The following is a 20494-nucleotide window of genomic DNA, read 5'->3' as shown; positions in this document are numbered from 1 at the left end:
CCTAATCCGCATGTTTAATTTAAAGGTTAGTTCTCATGGTGCTGCGGGTTCACGCTGCTTTCGCTAGTAAATGGCAGATTACGCACATTTGTGCGAGTTTGTGTAATCCGATTCCGCTCCAGTTGATTCTGTGCAAATCTCATGTCGTCATCACACAGGGTGAAGCCTACAGTAGGAAAGGAGCGCTTCTGCTCAACTCAGACATTAGCAAACGCACACAGAGGCATCCAACCACTGATGCACTTTGCACCTCGTCGACCGATCTCAGAAGATGTTCCTATCAAAGTTATAGCAGGAAGATTTATTTGCTTCGAAGCATAAGTCTTTTTTTCGACATGTGTGTTCAATTAATAATCACATTTGTATAACGAATTTAAAAATTCTTGAATTCTTGAAATATCATAGCTGTGGGGAAATTGAAGCGCAAAATACAAACGTATTACAGCAGTTAAATAATAATAAATAAAATCTCACTGGGACAAAAAAAAGTTAAAACAAAAAACAAAAAAACAAAAAAACCCACAATAATAAAACCTTTAAAACACAGGGTTTTCTATCCCCGCCCAAGTCAGAATATCATCACAGTTTCTTACAAATTATTATCCCAAGATTTTGTGTTTCTAACCACATTTATATATCCTGAAAATCAGTTATTAATTTTAATTTGTTTTTAAAAGGTTATTTTTGACTATAATGTTTGAAATAACGTTTTAAACGAAGACTTTTTACATGCTGATCATCCGATGAAGACAGCAATGATTAGGATTTTTTTTAAACTCTCCGGTATTTGTTTTTTTCCTAATTGTATTTTTCTATAAATATAATGGTGACAAAAGAATATATTATTGTTGTTGTACGTTTTTTTTTTTAATCTCCGGGTTAGCTCCGCCTGTTTATTTTGCTCTAGCTCTCAGTGTGCCACTTCCTCGCTGCCTCCGCTGCCTCCTCCTCCTCCATCGACTCCATCGTCGCTCGACTGGCTCACTTTGACACCAAACTCGCTGCGCTTCAGCTCTGACCACTGCAACTTTTGCAGACTCCTCACAGTCCACAGACATGTCGCACAATAGCTGAAGTAAACCTGTCATCGTGGTGGCTCATCCTCGGAGCCTCAGGGAAGTTGGCCGCCGCTCTGTGATTTCTCTCCGCACTCAGCGTTTCCTCTGTGGCTTCTTTCCTGGCGTCGGACCTTACAGCTTTGTAAGCGGCTGGTCAGGAATTATGAGCGATTTAGTCACTGATGAACTGGGCCAGTAATGCAGGAGAACACGGCGACTCTCTCATCCCAAGATGGCAGATTTTTATTGAGTTTTGAACAGAATCGTCGCTTTATTTTTTGCCATGTATAACAGAAACCCTTGCACCGATGGCCCCTGTATACGAAGGTAAGGAAACATGTTCGTGTTTTTTACAGTCTCTAGTGTATTAACTGTGATACCATTCATCTGCGGCTCGGGGGAGCAGATGCATCAAAGCCTCTTTTATGTTATGTCTCAGTCCTGGTACACATGAACTTGATGGTGATAGTACAGACTACACACATATGCAGATGGTCTTGTTCTTAGCAGTTCTGCTCTTCGAATCCGTTCAGGACACAGATTGAGGTGCCAGTCACAGCCGCGTCCGATGAACTGATGAGGCTGCGTGCATGCAAACCCTCACAGATGAGGTGAAAGCCAGGCGTGTGTGCAAAACACGGCGATCTGCATGTGTTTATTTAAAGAGCAGAAATACACAAACACACCTGTGATTGTCCATCACTGGTGTTTGTTTCTGCCTGTGGAGGACGGAGAGAGCAGGTAAACGAAGAGAGGTCGGAGACGGATCGAGTCGAGTGTCGCGGCTCTGTTCACACTTCATCATTCCTTTCATGATTTCACACCAGTACTGTAAAAATAGCTGGACTTTAACCTGTTCACTGACCTCTGAGTGTTGTATGTTTATTTCCTTCTTTTTTTTCTATAGAACGACATGTTTATAATGTCTCTCATTAATCGCTGCAGCAGTGTTGTGGATGTGACTAATCCAACAGAGATGGGGCTGCAAGTACTGTATACATACATACATACATACATACACACACACACACACACACACATATATATACATGTTTTTTCATTCTGTGACACACACACACACACATGTTCTCTCCTTCACACACATACTCGTGGCTCTCCAAATAACAAAACAATGAAGCAGATCATTATGATCAGTGCATGAGCGACGTATCTGCATGTATGATTGATTGTACCCGAACACAGGCTCCTGCTAACCTGCTAGACGACACACACACACGCCGCTGCATGCATATGTTGTATTTGAGTTTCATTCATTTTATTCCACGCTGGGCTCGTATCATTCACAAGTAGCCCGTACTGTACCCTGTGGTGGTGAACCCCCTTCGGCTCACATCAGGCTCACATAACCGCCGGTTTTTACAGCAAATATGATGATAATGCAGTCTGCGATCTTCACTTAACGTAACAAAACGCTGACCCATTGATGTTGTTAAATATTTATTTTTGAGCAGCCTCATTTAATACCCTTCACTCCGCTCTCGAGTCCCTCTGCCGGCATTAAAGAGAATGCATTTTTATCATCACTGAGGAAACCGATACTGTAAGGTTATATTTTAAAAGTGACAGCGTGGAAGCATCGGCGATTAAATAAACGCGCACGAATGGGGTTGTTAAGGTAGTATATACGCCATACAGTGGGATGTGCAGTATTCTGTATTTTTAAATACTGCATATCCGGAAGAAACAGCTTAGTGATTTTCCATTAAGGTTGATGAGGCTTAAGGCGCACTTTTAAGACTCCTTTGTTACAACATGAAAGAGCAAGTTGAAATGAGACTCCTGTGCAAAATGTAATTAGTTTAAAAAAAATCATTGTTTTTTATTTCTGTCACTTCACTATGAAGGAGGTGAAAAGAGAGAAAGAAAAGAGAAAAGAGGAAAGTCAACACATCCCCTTAATTACCAAACCTGTCCTCCTCGGTGCAACTGAAAACAGCTTTGTAAGGCAATCTTGAAAAATGACCAGGCTTACATAGTTATTGCTGACATTAAGACTGAATGCTGGCTAAAAACCTTTATATGGCATCTATTTAAAAAATATATATATTCCTGTATGATTAGGTTACAGTACTGTCCCATGTATCCAACTGTGCTCACCAAGTCAGACTGTCTTATTTTCCTTCTGTTCCCCCTTCCCCCCTCCCCCCCCCTTCTTCATATTTGCCTTTGGTCCTTCTTGGCCCAGACACTGGGCCATCAGGAAAGTCCGCTAGCAAGTAGATCAGCAGTCTGCTCACTCTGGAAGCCTGGTCTCATAACACAGGCTGACACCTTGATGGATTTCTGATGAACGGAGTGGGTCCAGCAGCACCCAGCTGCATGTGGATAAACTAATATTCAGAGACTGTCAGGCCCTTTCTGCCTGCCTGCCTGCCCTCTTGCCCCACTAGATATGTTGTTATGGTGTGCTCATGCATGCATGTGCATGTGTCTTTGTGAGTGTATGAGCCAGTGCACACATGCCCCATCACCCATCTGTGGGGCCGGCCCTGGAGAGGACTAGACAGCTGCAGAAATGGGCAAACAGGCAACTTCATTTGCAGATGCCCCTCACAGGTCGACCGGTGCTGTTCCAGAGAGGATTCATTCATTCCCACCTGGAAAAATAGACAGTGTGGTCAGACGCTGATGATGTTAATGATGATGGGGGTGGTAACAGGTGTGATAGCATCGCAGGAGGATTAATGCTTTATCTTTCCGCACTGTGATTATGTGTTAATGTGACTTTGAATTACCATGTGATTTAACTACTTCCAGAGGTGCAAGGCAAAGCACCCTGTCCTTGTTGACTAATCTGAAGGCTAAGGGAGAACAAGTGAGAGAGAGAGAGAGACTTTTATAAAAATTGCCCTCAAATCCCCGTGTCTCCTGCCTTCCTCCTCTCAAGCTTGTTTGGAGCTGCTTGATTGATATCTTCCTTACAGGCCACGACCCAGGCTTAGAGTCCAAGGTTGCATCTTTGATTAGAATTGCAGGAAGAACCCCAGGGCCTTTGGGGCCCACACCCTTTTTTAGAGTGCAGGGACCAAGGAAGGTCTCTCTTCCTGAAGGCAAAAACAAGCAGGGTACAAAATTGTTTGGCTCGTCATTGTCTGAAATTGTGAATGTAAAAGGTCTGCAGATACAAGATAGGAAAAAAAAAGTTGGTAAGAGAGGAGCATATTGTTAAATATAACGCTGAAACAAGTAGTCATTGCCTCATGGACCCTTTTTTTAAATCTCACTTCATGTCAATTTTTATTTGTTCATTGACTTTTTGCACCTTATGACTCATCAAAAAGACAGTTTCCCTAAAAAAAAATTAAAAAAAAAAAACGTAATGAAAATAGATAAGCTGTCTTTACAGGTATTGCTTTTGCATTATTCAGAGCTTCCTTACTGGAAAGAAAGTGAAATCCAGTGTGAGAGAATTCTTGGTGCTATTGATTTGTTAAAGCATTTAGCAGAAAAAGCCGAGGCTTTAGAGAGAGATAGAATGTGAGTTTTATGTAAGATGGGTTGTGTGTGTACAGGAAGACAGGAATATGTGAGCTCTCTGATGTGCCGAAATAGTTCACAGGTGTGATCTGAGGGGGTTGGAAACAGATGGGGTGGAGAGCGAGGGGGGCATCAACCTGAACTGAAATGACAGGTTAGCAGAGGCCTGTCTGACACAGGAGGCCCAGCTCTGAATACGAGCAGAAAACTTCTGACTGTTTTCACAGGCCAAACTTTTCAGATATACTGTTTTTTTAATAGAAATTCTTTAGACTTGCCTTTATAGCTTTAGTGCGGCAGCACATCACTCCTCAGGGCTCTACTTTCATTATGGTAAATCGATTTAGATGTGAGGGGACTTTGCAGGTCAGATTTACTCCTGTTTTAGTGTTTCTGCCATATGTTAAAGACCTCAATTGGACACTGCTCTGAAACCCCAGCCTTGAGGTCCTTGAAGAGGGAGACCACATCAGTTGCTGACACTAGTTGGTTTTAATTGAACAGGAAAAGGGAGGGTGGCTGGGAAAGAGCCTCAGCCCTGTCAACTGCTTACACAAGGCATTTCCACATTGGTTGTCATGCATGTGTGAAGGACCTTTTCTTCACCCTGTACTGTTGTTTTACACTGGTATGGTTTCAGCTTGTTTGGAACGTCTGGATCTGACTCTGTCACCTTTGCGTGACACGAGCAGACAGAGTGATATATTAGGTATGCGTTGGTAAAAGAAAGTCCAACTTACATGAACAAATGAATTCCAAACACTAGTAGATTTGTCTCTCCATCTTGGCAAACTGTGAGGTTTTAGCTCCTAAGAATCCTAATGTTAATAATGTGGGGCACATAGTCAACATGCTTTTGTCATGATATTCCTGCCTTATCGTTTTATACAATGACAACCATTGTGGCTTTCTTGCACTGTTACATTTTCTAACAGCAACAGAGGTGCAAAGATGTTTCTCGCAATCAGAGCTCTGACACAACCGTGGGGAATTACACAGTGGTACAATTCCTGCGTCGGGCAGGCAGTTTGAAAGAGGTAACTGTGAATTCACACTACATGAATTACCTGAGACTTCTTGGTCAATCCATATGATTACAGAAACACATGTTTAAATTAATGGGAAACCTTTCCTGGTCAATCACTAAAGCAATTGTGGCGAAAACATTTTTTTAAACCTTTAATTACTATTTTTCCTCGATGCCCTTCTCCTTGCCTATGAGTCACTGCAGATGTGAATGACATTTCCTCCAGGTCTCCATTTGATGAATCTTTGCATATTGAACATGTTGAAAGTGCTGTTTAATAGGCTTTGAAATTATCTTCAGGATTTTTTTTAGTATTTATTTGAAATCAAATCAGACATGTGAACTTCATTAAAAGTTTTAATCAGTAGCATTTTAATTACTTAAACCGTTACACCTGCTGTTTTTCACACACATAAAATGCATTTTTACGTCAGGTAAAGTGCTGGGGGATTTCAGTGCTCTGTGACACTGAATCCAGCATAATTGCAACAACATTTTTATTTTATTTTTCATTCCAGTTAATCACAGTGTGGCTGTTTAGGACTTTTAGTCAACGTAGGCTGGTTAAGCAATTACTGCACATTCTGAAAGCATTAGGACACTTTATGAAGAGGGCGTCGGATCATGGCATTTTTTGTAAATATTCAATGTTATTGCACAGTGCTGCATGAGGCATGAAGCTCATTTTGCTGCAATTGCCGTGAATTGCATGCTCACTTTTTTAATCTCACCATCCGCCGTTGACCCCCACCAATTCACACCCACCCACCCTCGTAGGCTTCCCTTCCCCACCCCCACAGCTATCTCTTATCTGTCCCTCCATCCTGCTCTGTTTGTTGATAAGCTAGGCTGAAGAGGCCATTGGCCAGCACACATGGTTACCATGTGACACATCAGCAACAGCCTGATGGCCAGATTGGAAGCCTGCATGCATGTGTCTGTGTGCATGTGCTTGTCTGTAATTGGAAGCTAAGAAAAGGTCTGGCTACTGTAGCTTTTTGTTCCCACTGTTCATGACCCCTGCTGAAGCCCACTCAGCCTCCCCCATCACATCCCGCCTTTACCGTGTCCCTCAAACATCATTTAAACCCCCAAAAGCCAAGCCCCCCGGCATGTTTTCTGTACACTTTGTCCTTGGTCTTAATCCTATTGTTTTGTGCTAATGTCCCTGTCCTATTCATCCATTTGACATAGTTGTTTCTGCTGGATCTGTTAATAAACACTAACAGTTTTAATCTTCACATAAACTCCTTAATATTAGTTAAATAGAGGTCTGAATGTAATGCAGCGACAACAGGTGATGTAAACTCTACTAAAGGTCAATGTTGGGGTGAATGTCTAATATTAGTTACTTTGTTTATGCACAAGAAAGATAGACTAGTTCTTCAATCAACTTCTCTACAAAAGATTCTGAAATATTTGCAAGCACAGAGTGATGGGGTCAGAGACTCTAAATTAAATTAAGCAGCAAAGGGCAGATTAGGACAACAATGTTTATAGTCTCGGTGCTCAGATCTGTGGCTGTAGCCTGTGTGGTCAGACAATATGATCAAATAAACCACACCAGCCACATCACCACTTCTGGCTCTGGCTCCTTTCCGTCACGGAAGGGAAGTGAAGCGATAGGTGACTGCTGGCGACCCCTTCACAGATGGCTGCAGGTACAGCGCCACGCTTGGCCAATAACCAAAAACTTCAAAGCTCAGACAAACCCTGTGTCCAAAGGCAGGAGGTTGTTTTCTTTCATTTTTCTCTATCCATTCTAATCAACCTCTTTCTACGAGCATAATCTGCTAGTTTTTCTTTTTCTTTTTTCTATGTCCTAAATTATCTCCAACGCAGTGATGATGCATCATTTTGCTCACCAGAAACAGGAATATAAAGTGACAGACAGTGAGTCTACGAGAGTCTCCCTCTCCCTTCTGCCTCCCTCCTTCCTTCTGAATTCCTTTTTTTTCTCATAATTTGCCTCAGATTGTGAAACCTCTAAGGAATACTGCATTCCCTGTGAAATCTCTTTCAGTAAAACATTTACATTCAAAAGCGAGAGGTGAAGCAGACAAAGCAAGATTTAAAGAAGTACATTTTAGAGCTCTTGTTATATTTTTAGAATATCTTCGTCAGGTAGAAGAAAGAGTTCACTTTTACAAAGCAGTTAAAATAGATTTTAATCCCAAAAGGGCAAATAAAACAAAACTAAACACGAAATATATGTAGTTACATAAGAATACACCCTTTTGAAATTGGTGAAAAGAGATATGTGCTCATAATTACCCAATTACATCTGCAACCACAAAAGCATCTCTGAATAAACCCACAAATGTTTAGCTTTTGTTGAAAAATGTTCTTGCAGTTGCAGAGCTAGGTTTTAGAGCAAAAGAACAAACATTAAAGACTAATTTTACCAAACTCATCACTCAGTAGCAGGTTATGGAAAACTTCCAAAGATGGTTTACATATCCTGGTTTTATTTTAAGAAACTGGGCTAGGTAAACTATTAGACACACTTTATTTACATAATACAGAAGTTACAGTGGTACAAGATATCAGGACTTATGTGACTCTACATGCAGGCATTGGTGTCATATTTGCTCTAAAACGCCCATCAGAATTGGGACATAAAAAAACAGACTACACTCCTTTCAGTAACTCTCCTCACCACTATTGTAACATAAAAACAGAGTGCACATATTTTAAAATCAGTCTTCACCTCAAAGCCTCGGACACATCATGGCTCACCAGCAGCTCTCACTGGCCGTCTTTTGAACCGACCCTTCCATTCAGCTTGAGAATGGCAGATAGGGAATAACAAAGATTGCTAAAGTAAAGCGGTGCTGGTGAGATCCAGGGATGAATACCTTCTCCAGGAGGCCCATGGGCCTCAGGGGCACTGCCAGAGGTCAGCAGGGTGCTTATGTTTGGGAAGGGGGCGGGAGGGTGTTCTTTGACAGTTAATTTCAGGAGGGGTTACTGGTTCAAGAGGTTCTGAAGGTGGTGGTATTAGGGTTGGGGGTCAGAGGCCTCACCCTCTGCATTCACCAACTTGTTTCCTCCTTACATCTAGGTTCTCTCATGGGCTGAGGCCCCTGTCTATCTCGCTGATAGAGTTCGGCAACTGCTATCACACACAAACAGGCGGCTGGCACTATTCTGTCGGTCTTTGAGAAGCTGTCATAGAAAAGTTAGCTTTGAGGACCTGTCTTCCAAAGCTCTCGGTTAGGTTTGTGTGAGACGGGGGCATTGGTTTAGGTTCTGCTCCGCTTAGCACTACATGTTAAAACCAGTGAACGTGAGGGTGGGAGTAAATCCCGCTTATCTTAGACTTTCTTTAGGTCTTCAAACACAACAATATTGTCTAATTTCTTTTAACTACAAATAAGTTTTTCTCTTTTACAAAGCATTCTACTCTGAATCATCAATTCACTCAAAAGAAGAAAAAACAGTTCAGGCACAAGTAAATCTTCTGTCCAACACTTCACTCAGCATATTTGGACACATTATGTGTAATTGTAAAACCAACAGCTCTTTTCTTGAGCTTTACTTTTCGTCGGAGCCAGCTTGACTGCTCACATCCCATACAGTCACCCAGTGTGTGGGTGTTTAAGTGATGGTCAGGTGTTTGGTTTTTATGTGTGACTGTAAATATGATCAACCCGAGCCTTGATTTTTCACACAGATTCAGACACACAGGGCTGAGCTGGCTCACCAAATTTATTACCTCAAGTCTTCGGCCAGAAGGACTTAACTGCCATTTTTATGATACATTGTCAGCTGAATTAGGGGAACAGTACGTCTACACTGTGTCTTCTTAATTTTTATATTCCAGTGCTTGTGATAATCTTCTTAAAGCTGCTCTAACAGACATGGCCTCCACACTTTGTCAGAGAGATCTGAAAGTTAAAGTAAGTTTTAATTTAAGGAAAAAGAAAAGAGTTTGGAAGAACAAAACAATTTGTTGGACCTTAGTGTGGATGAGCCACCTACACTTTAGTTTAAATTAGTCTGATCTCTGGCTTTAATTGGGCCAGAGCTGCAGCTTTATTCAGCTCACTGCAATACTACACACTCTCGTTACCTGGAGAGGCTTGTGAACAATCTCCAACCTGATTTCAAATTATAGAGCACACGGCGGTGAATCAGTCAATGTGTGTGATGGAGCTAGAAGCTAAGCTACATGTGGGATTTTAAAACACCAACGTGTGATGGATAAAGTTTGGCCTTTGTGAACCGTCTTCCTCAGGTAATGAAACCTGTCTACTGTACCCATTCTCCCAAGTTACCAAGTCCTTGATTTGAATCCAGTTTCATTTTGGATTGTGATAGGTCTGAGTTGTATGGTCAGGTTGGACTTGTTCCTCTGTTGTCGGGGTTCATTGCTGTGTTTCAGGAGGCGGAGCTTTGGATAAGCCCTTCTGGGTGTGTGCGTGTATGTTTTGGGCCGGTGGCCCTGAACATGTTGTTACTAAATAGTTGAGATAATAAGGCTCCAGTAAACGGCGAAGGAAGTTCTGCAAAGCAGCAACACACACAAAAGTTACACCCAGCAAAATACACACGTGTGTGTGGAGCCTCAGAATTGCATTGCACGTCTGTGGTTGCATGCCTCTCAAACACTGCACTCTGCAGAAAGAGTTTGCGGTAGTGTTTATCCACAGTCAAGGAGAGGGTGACGGAGTATGTGAGTGGTATTCCTGTTGTCTCTGCTAATAATGCATTGACCCCTCAGCTGATGGACACATCCACAAATGTGTACAGTGCCACTGTGTCACCTCCGTGTTTTGGGCCAGGGTGGGGCAATGATGTTGTCTCCTTGAAACATCGTCCAAGACTGAGCTCACTCCTCCTACTTTTACTTCATGAAATTCAAGTCAGGCCTCTTCAAGTGCAAACAGTTTTAAAACCTAATTAATGTAGTAAAGGATGACAATTAACACAAAGCACAGAGAAAGGGACTTAATTCAAAGTAACATTCAGGGATCATGGCTTGTTGGAAGCAGGAATTTGCTTTTAGCCATTTGAGATATATATTACTTATATATAGCTTATATGTTACTTAATGAAATTGAAAAATAATAATTGAAAATGAATTGCCACTAACTTTACTGTATGGTAACAATCACTTTGTCTTGTTAGCTTTGGTCTGTTTCTGTTGGCCATTAGCAATGTAGATAGTGATTAGCAATAATTAACTGCTGTATATTGTGTTTGTGAGGAATCTATATGTTTTTATTAGTAAGATACTTTACCTTGTTTGAGGCCTCTTTTTCAAGTATTTCGGACTAATGTTAACAACCAGAAGTTCATTCTTAACAGACACTAAGCTGCAGCTTTATTTTTTAAATAAAAAAAGGAAAGGAAACATCCAGGTTGTGAACCACAGGCTGTGATATGTGGCTCCATGTTTCAACATGGCCACTGGACCCTTTCAGCCATAGCAGTAGTCTCGTGCGCCTCAGTGACAGATTCCAGGGACTGGACTGAAGCCATATTTGAATTGTATACTCTTAAATTAATTAATAATTGCTCCAAAATGGCCGAACTAGGATAGCTGAAAGATGTAGCCTGTAGTACGTCTGGGTCAAAAGGCATGCAGGCAGGTCGCTGGCATGGGCTGATAACTCAAACATCACTTTGTTTTTCATACATACAGTACCTGCTGTGTTGTAATTGGCACTGTGCTCAACATGTTCTGTTAGTCAAACACAATAATTAGTTTTCTTTTCTGATATCATAGAAATGCACTGATGGTTCTTCTCAACACTGTCCTCTTTGGAGTGTGACAGCTTCTTTTTTTTTTTTCCACTTCCGACACATGTCATATGTTAGTCTCATTATAGTACGTGGTGTCCGGCTGTCATTTGTTGATCCATACGACAGTAGAGGAAGTATGGTGTGTGTGACGGGGCGTTCCTCACTACATGGTAATGATAAGGATTCTCAGGAGCAGCTGCTTATCAGGTGTGTGGCCCTGTATGGCCCTGTGTTGTCTTTGTAACTGTAAGACAGTTACAGTGCGTGGATTTCACAGGTGCTACTGCTTTTGTGCTGAGGTTCCTTTCATAAGCTGGTGTCACACACACACACACACAACTTCTGCTCTGAACCAATAATTTCCCTTTTTCTGTTCCTTGTTTGGTGTTTTCCCTGGTATCAGAAAGGTCTTTTTTCTTTCTTTATTTCTCTCTTTCTCCCTTGCTTCTGTCTTTCCTTCTTTCAGTAGCGAACCAGTTGTGTGTTTGGCGTTGTACCTTTGCTGCACTTGTGATTTGATTAAATAGACATCCAGCGCCATCAGATCCACCACCGTCTCCTCCCTTTTATCCGTCCTCCTCCTCTCATGTTTCTTCTCCCCTCACCGCCTGGTTAGGCTGACCTGGCACAATAAACAAGGCACATGTTTTTCTTCACACCTGCCGTTTTATGAGCACTCTTACAGGGAGAACAGCAGACGTCTTATCTGCTGACGGATGTCCCGCTATAGGGAACCAGGTTTGACATTTTTATCTGAGACAGGACATGTAAATATTGGATATTAACGCTGTGTACAGCCAACAGAGCTGAATATCACATTTGGCCCAAACATGTTATCTCACAGTTAACAGCTTTGGCTGTTTGTTTCTAGGAAGGGGAGAGTTTAGGGAGTGTCACAGTTAACAGCTGGCATTCTGCTGATTTACAAGTTGAGAATTTCTGGCCAGTCTGTCTGTCAAACTGCGTTCACGGTTGCCTTTCCGGAATTTCTGGCCTGGTCAAACTGCGTTCACGGTTGCCTTTCCTGCTGGGCATTTACAGAAAATAAATAGTTTTGTTTATTGTGTGTGTGTGTGTGTGTGTTATAAATGCATGAAGAGAAATGGTGAGCAAAGTTCTGCAGTCAGGAGCGTGAACATAAGGGCCCATTGGGCAGCAGCCTCTGACCTCCTCTGATGCATTATTCTATAAATAATCATGGAAAACAGAGCTTTAATAAGCAAACAGGACGGTCAGTAGTAATGGGTGGGTGAAGGGAGACCGTTTCACGTCAAGGTCCAGTTCACACAAAGAGAGCAGTAAAGACTGCATGTATATGGTATTGTAATATATTTGTGTAATATATACTGTATACTAACTTATGGGAAACATGCCACGTTTGAATGAATGAGGGTGGAATTAGCTGACAATAAATTACAGGTGACCTATAATTAAATTGTTTAAAAATCAATATATCAAACTGCCTATAGTATTGCATAATATTGCACTATATCATATTGTTGCCTCTGTATCGCCATATTTATCATATTGCCAGATGCTTGCCAATAGACACTTTCGTAATAACTGTGTTTTTTTTTAATTGTTTTTAAGACAGTGCTAAACATAACGAGGAATAAAGGAATATAGGAATGGAAATAGGTAGACATTAATACCACAATATCATAAAGATGTTCTATCAATGTAGGCCATGTTAGATTGTCCTTCCATGTGCAGTATACACTTAACATTAACATTAAGAAAGGGAGAGATAATGCTTCGTCTAGACAGCAATAAGTCATGTCATTATCCTTTTCCTCAACACATCCCATTGTAAACAGCCCCTCACTCACACACACTCACACAGACACTTTGTTCAGTACTGCTCACGTCAACAGCAGGGTGACAGGGTCATCATAGCGTCTCCATTGGTGACATTAACTGTAGCCATTAGGCCTGAGGAAGTAATCCAAATATATCCCAGCCAGGGGACATCGACCAGACAGACCTGACTACTGTCTCTACATAGTCTCCCAGGTGACAGATGGGGTCTTGGTGTTTTATCTGTCCACTAAGACCTTCTGGTGCAGCAGGAACACTGATACTATTGCTCTCTTTATATTGATTTATACCTATTTAGATTTGGATGCAAAATATTTAAGCATCCAGTTTATTAACATCACCCTAGTTAAGAGCTTGAAATGAATGGTGGAACTTTGGCTCAAGTCATGGATAAGTTGAATAGGAGCTATTTAGAATTACAATAGACTGCTTAGCATGTTCTGACAGTCTCATCAATACTGCCTGTTATGTTGTCAGCAGAGTATAAATGAGGGCTTTAATAAAAAAGAGAAAACAGAAGCAGGTCACAGGCCAGAATGTGCCGGCCACTTATGTCCCCTCTCCATTCTCCATTCCTTTTATTCAGTTGTTTCTCCCCCTCGCATGGCCCAGATCCTCCCAAAAAAGAAGATTAACAAACATTTGACAGAAAAGTAATCTCTCTGAAAACATTTCAACATTCTATCTGACTGAAAAATGCCTGTGTGATTTGTTAAATTGCAGCATTTAGGACATTTAGTTTTCTTTTAGGCAATTTAAATGGGTTACAGCAACTGGTGAAGGTATTCCAACAACTATGCATATGTTTTGCTCTTTTATGGTTCAAAAATGCAAACACATTCTCAACTCTACCTTATATTTTTCTGCACTGCATTGTTTCTGTCAGTAGTGGACGGGGTTTGTTTGTTTGCTGTGCTTGATCATCAACGCTAAACCATCAGATTAGGTGAAGAATGATTCATGAGGGCTGGAAATGCTTTGCTGATGAAGTATAATTGGTCACATTGTTGCTGCCGTGTATGTTGTCATGAGATAACATTCCACCCATTTGACCTCTTACTTGCGGTTCATTTAATTACTTATCAGTGTTCTCCACCAGGCTCTAAATTCTGTTGTTGTTTGTCCCACATTTTAGTCTTGCAGCAATTGTGCAAACTTTCTCATCAGGTCAAAGCTGAACATCCTCGTTTCCAGACATAGATTTGAACCTAACTTCTCTAGCTGCGGTTCTGAGGCTTTTGCCTCATTCATGTGTGTCCTCCAGTTCAATGTACCGTGTAGTCAGTGTGAAATGAACTCTTTGACCTCAGTGTTAGAGCTCACAGAGAGTCAATGAGTGACCAGGAAGGGAGGGGTTTGGGGGGTGATGAAGAATTCATGTGATGCAAAGAGCAGCTAGCCTGGATCTGGCCTTGTAAAACCTAAACTTACCACAGTCAGCCTGCCAGATACAGTACACAATAATGCAATTTGCCACTTGGTCTGTCTGTCCATCCGTCTTTATGTCCATTACTGTGTGTCTGTGATTACCATTAAGGCTTTTAATCTTACACTGTTGACACCTCTCTGTAACACAGTGCATCATTCAAATTATTTTTAGCCTAAAGAACAGGCCCTAGAATTAGTAATCCAAGGAGTGACATCTGGCCTACTGGGCTTATGTGATTAGCAGAGGTCCTTGCCCCTAATAGCCAAGCGGACGTTCTTCATTATGTCTACCACATATAGACATCGATGTGAAGTAACTGTGTTTGCACTCAAAGTAGGAATAAGAAAAAAAAGTAATCAAGTACATCAAGAATGTGCAGCTCCTGTGGCTTGGTTGCATCAAAACATCAGCATCAATATTACAATTGGCCTCTGAATGCACAGTGCTTTTTCAAACCCACAGCTTTTGAATTAAGACCAACTGACAGGACACATAACACCTAAGTTAAAGTAAACAAAGAAGCTCAAAGGAGGAAAAAGAGAGGTATGGCTTAAAAACAGAGAAAGGCGTAGCGTGTTGGATAGCTGCCAGCGTCCTACTGAATTAATCATCATCACCACTTAAGAGGCTAATAATGACAAAGTGACCAGGCATGTCCCTTCCTCTCAGCTTTCTGTCTGTTGAATGGAGCCCACAATCATGCAAGTCTTTTTGTTGTCTTTGAACGATCCAAAAGATTTCCAGCTTTCATTATGTCCAGAATTGTCATAAGGAGGTTGACAGTTGTTTGCATGCAGGTCTACTTTTGTTGCTGGGACCATTGCAGTCCTCGTAATCACGTATCAGTTTGTGAACAGCAAGGTCTGGTCGTGTGTGTGGGCTGTGATGGCCAGGTGGAAGCTCTTAGTTTGTTAACAGTAAACTAATTCAGGGTTTACAGGAAACTATTCAAACATAACATTACTACAAGCCTTGTATAACCGTGCTGTGATTATCATTCCTGTGTAACATTCAGGCCTGTTGGACAAAACAACTTAGAGGTAAAAGAAAGGGACTATTTTGGGGCAGTTGTTTGCTTGAAGAAGGTTTTGCTTATTTTAAGTCCATTGGTTCCCAGGAGTTCAGTGCGCTGCCCCTTTGCTTTTCTGCTTTTGTGTAGTTGTCTTTTGGATCCGTAGTTGAGGGGATTCAATGCCCCTCTCCAGTTTCCTCGTATTTCAGAATGACGTCTTTTTTTACCCCTTCTCTGAACTGAACAATTGTGTACCAATGATGCAAGGAATGGATTGAGTAGTGTAAAAGGAAATAGCAATAATTCCTTCACCATAACTTTTTGTGGCCTGCACTACTTTTATGTCTTAACTCAACTCTCAGACATTTGCTTATGTTCCTAATAGCTGTAATGGAGAGACTACTGTAAGAGGGGGGCTCTTACAGTAGTCAAAAGAACTGTATATAACCTTATTTTTTACTGTTTACACATTTTTACGGTTAAAATATAAGAAATATATTTTGGTTCAAAGAGTGGTTGTACACTGGATAAAGGATAAAGTGCACTTTAGGATGGACACGTTTGAACTTGCAGTCAATCACACGTGTTAATGATATGGCTGGCTGGCTAAATATAGTGCCGAGCGCTTCTGTTCTGTAAAACTCTACACTTTTAACCATGATGAGCCAAAGCTTTAAAGTGGTGCTCCATCTTGAATCATCAACCATCAATAATAAAACTTAATATATGTTTGTATTACGTATATTCTCATATCAAATATTGTTTAAAAAGTGATCTCTGACATGTGGTGATTTATCGGTAAGATGTTCGTTTAATTACATTAATAAGTCATATATGTATACATATATACATACATTTATATTTATATACTCTATAATAACAATAGTAAATATCTAAATATCTAAGCTTAACCTGCTGATCTCACTGAATATATGCATGGTGTTTTAAATGACCTTCTTTGACCTAAGCTGTCTTTATTTAAAGCTGGTAGCTACCACTCGTGTTTCAGACACTCTCGAATTCCTAACCTCTCACTTTCGTTCCCCTCCTGTCTGTGCTCCTCCCCTCTGTTGTGTCACAGGTATGGCCTCGCAAGTGCAAGTGTTCTCCCCCCACACTCTTCAGTCAAGTGCCTTCTTTAGCGTGAAGAAACTGAAGGTGGAGCAGAGGTGTAACTGGGATATGACAGGGTACGGCACACACAGCAAAGTCTACAGCCACAACAGCAGTAAGAACGTGTCGGCCGCCAGCGGCCCCTTAGGCATTAATAGTTCTCTGCAGGTTGCCAGCTCCACCCTGCCCTACGAGCAAGCGCTCATCTTCCCAGCCAGTGCGGGCCACATTGTGGTCACCACAGCCAGCAGCACTTCAGGGGCCGTGGGGTCTCTGCTGGGCAGCGGGGGTGGAGGCAGCAGCAGCAACAGTAGCGGTGGTGGAGGCGGCGGCGGAGGACTGGGTGTCGGAGTTGGTGTTCACAACCTGACACGCCGCAGTACGGTCAGCCTGCTAGATACCTATCAGAGATGCGGGCTTAAACGAAAGAGTGAGGAGCTTGATAACAACAGCAGTGTGCAGATCATTGAGGAGCACGGTCCACTGATGATCCAGAACGGAGCAGCCAGCGGTGCCACTGTGGCCACCGTGGCCACTGCCACCTCCACGGCAACATCCAAAAACAGTGGCTCTAACAATGAGGGAGACTATCAGCTGGTTCAGCATGAGGTGCTGTGCTCCATGACCAACACCTACGAAGTCCTGGAATTTTTGGGAAGAGGAACCTTTGGACAGGTGGTAAAATGCTGGAAGAGGGGAACCAATGAGATTGTTGCAATCAAGATCTTAAAAAACCACCCGTCCTATGCACGGCAGGGTCAGATAGAGGTCAGCATCCTGGCGCGACTGAGCACCGAGAGTGCAGATGACTACAACTTTGTGAGGGCCTATGAGTGCTTCCAGCACAAAAACCACACGTGCCTGGTATTTGAGATGCTGGAACAGAACCTGTACGACTTCCTCAAGCAGAACAAGTTCAGCCCTCTGCCGCTCAAATACATCAGACCCGTGCTCCAGCAGGTGGCCACAGCGCTGATGAAACTGAAGAGCCTGGGGCTCATCCACGCTGACCTGAAGCCAGAAAACATCATGCTGGTGGACCCTTCTCGACAGCCCTACAGGGTCAAGGTCATTGACTTTGGCTCTGCCAGCCATGTGTCCAAAGCGGTGTGTTCCACTTACCTTCAGTCCAGATACTACAGGTGAGAGCTGCAACTTTTATGCAAAAGGAACCAAAAGGTTTCTTTGTATTTATGCTGTTGGACTGATCATTGTCCTTTTCACACCGTGTTACGTTTGTTGCCTCTGTCAAAGGAATGTTTTTGTTGCTAAGTTGATTATTTGGCCCAGCTCCCACATTAGTAGCCAGCCTTATGAGCTGCTGTCGAGGTTGTCTCTCTTCACTCAACCAGTTCTGACTTTCCTGTTAGTTTGTTTATCTCAGGCCCCCTCCCTTTCCAGTGTGGCAGAGTGCAGTAAATCTCAAGTGCTTGCTGAATTGCCTGCTGCCTATTGCATTTAATGTGATAAAACAAGCACATTATACTCTTTGACCAACATGGAAGGTGTGTTTAGTTATTTTAACAGCCTGCTGAATCCCTGGTAGAGCACGTAGTACAGAAAATACATAGAGCAGCGACATTTTTTAGTATTATTGAAAGGCCTTCAGCCGGAAAGTGTTTCATTTTTGCTATTCGAAATGATCTCAGAGAAACCGCCTCAATGAAGAAGGACACTAATCATGGGGGGTGGCAGGCTGCCCAAAGGCCTCTCTATTCACCCCTCTCCTACCAAGGCCCCTGGACCCTCATTCCCCCATCATTATTGTTGGTTCCCATTTCCCCCCCAGGATAAAGATGAGGGGTCAGCCTGAGTTCTCCTGTAATATGTGCCTGTAATCCACACCACCAGGCCCTGCATTAGAACCAGATGACACCCCGTGCATACCTTTCTTTCTCCATCCAGTACTTCTTAAATAATATTTTTTTGGCTATAGCAAACAAGTGTGTTTGGGTTTTGGCAGAGGCAGTCCTGGGAGTACTGCATAAGAAATCAAATGATGTCCGTGTTTGTACAAAAAGAAGCTTTGTTTAGTGCCCAGGCCTGGCTCTGCTGCCACTGTCAAGGAAAGAACAGGTGTGTGTATGTGTGTGAGAAAGAGAGAGCTGTGGTAACACACGTGTAAACACACGCCCACACACGCACACATGCCAGGTGGTGACTCTGCAACTGCACATTGTGTAGTTTCTGTCAGGAGAGACGCCTGTGGTCCCCTTTAGTAGATGCTGTTGAGAGAAGGTTTTGTTTTGTTATCCTTACAGTTTATGTTGGCTTTTGGAAACGTTCTGCACGAAAGAGCCTTTATTTTGGTAAAAGGCTTCCAGTCAAGAGAATGTTTTCAGTTAAGCATTTACCAGCATTATAATATTTAATCAAAACCAACAGGTGTCATCTTTTTTAACCTGCAAATGGGCCTCATTGGTATTTTTTGTTGAGGAATTTGAACCGTTTTATTGGTTTAAGCAGCTCACCCTGACATAATCACCACTCGTATCCTGTTGTTGCTTCTGGGCTTTAGGTATGCCATAAAGTGACTCTGTTTTGCAGTGAGTGCAGCTGAGCGAAGAGATCATCTCTTCATTTCCTCTTAGCAGCACAGGAGGAGAAAGTCAAGTTGGTATTGGTCGGAAACTTGAAGAACTAGCCGCCGCAATATAGACCAGGGACATGGGGACGCTGAAAAATTAGGGAAACTCTATCTGCCAGAGTGTGTGTGTGTGTGTGTGTGTGTGTGTGTAGTGTTCAGTACTCTGTCTGTACCAAGATAAGTTGTGAGGAATGAGGCAAGTCTTACTATTCCTTTCAAAGAAAAAAGTCTTGGGACACGAGCACTACGGGTGTCTTCACATCACATCCAGTTTGGGCAGCAAACAAACTTAAGCTGTGGGTATAGTTCATGGTGAGTTCAAAAGCTTAGAGGAGAACATCAAACCATCTTTGATGATTTCAGAAGGGAAGATAGAAGGACACTTTCTGCTGCATGCAGTAACTTTACAGAGTAGAGATTAGGGCTGCAGCTCTAACTGACTTTAGGATTCTCTGTATCTGCCACAACAGCTGAGAACCACCTGAAATCTGCTTTGATTTTTCTGTAAACCTTCTATAAATTAAATATTTATGTCTTGTGCCTCTACCTATATCTTAACAACTGCTGTTTTGTGTTTATGTGCTGAAAATGACTAGGGTGGTTAGGAGGAGTCCCGAGTGTATGTCGTTTGTCTTTCTTCTTTTCTGGTCTTTCCCTGTGAATAAAAATGAAGAAATAATGAAAAATCAAGGTCTGCTGCAAAGACTAGAATATACACACTTATTAGCAATTATCACCTGCTTTTGTTTGGATCTACGTAGTGAAAATTCCCTTCCCTCCACACACCCCATTTCTGGACATTACAGGTTTGATGCTGACATCATAAGGAGGCCTTGTAAATGAGTTATGGATTTCATGCAAGGTTGACTCACGCAAATAAAACACCAGCATTCAAGGTAAACACGTGGTGTGCTATTTGCAAGACCAGCTCTCAGGGTGCTCACAGTTTCAACTTGGTTTGCTTCAGTGTCAGGCGGATACATGCACACGGGCCTGAGCTCATCTGTCTTTGTCTAATAGTCCTGTATGCAGCACTTCTACACTATGTGCAGCCTAACTACAGCCAGCCTCGCCACAGTTATTCAAATGTACTATTACCCCAGTCTCTCTTCAGCCTGTTACAGTGTATTTCTTAATTACTGTTTGACATTGACATCCTGGTTACACCAACCTGTGACCCAACTCTGGTTCTGCTTATCCT

General features: G+C 42.2%; 1 protein-coding gene across 3 annotated transcripts in view; it reads left to right on the top strand.

The window, feature by feature from the left end:
* Nucleotides 1-972: 972 nt before the first annotated feature.
* The window catches only part of hipk2 (homeodomain interacting protein kinase 2), a 70867-nt gene continuing 51345 nt past the window's right edge, over nt 973-20494 (top strand). For 2 of the 3 annotated variants that reach the window (XM_017032861.2, XM_017032860.2), the window contains exons 1-2: nt 973-1385; nt 16675-17848. In XM_017032861.2, coding sequence (XP_016888350.1) covers nt 1367-1385; nt 16675-17848 — 1193 coding nt within the window. In that variant the 5' untranslated portion in view covers nt 973-1366. The remainder of the gene's footprint in view (nt 1386-16674; nt 17849-20494) is intronic. The other variant, XM_008312380.3, reaches the window with a different exon arrangement.

Source organism: Cynoglossus semilaevis, chromosome 6 (genome assembly GCF_000523025.1).
Source record: "Cynoglossus semilaevis isolate Cse_v1.0 chromosome 6, Cse_v1.0, whole genome shotgun sequence".
NCBI classification, from domain to species: Eukaryota; Metazoa; Chordata; class Actinopteri; order Pleuronectiformes; family Cynoglossidae; genus Cynoglossus; species Cynoglossus semilaevis.
The sequence above is the reverse complement of the archived record's forward strand: the minus strand, read 5'-3'. Positions and strand labels throughout refer to the sequence as shown.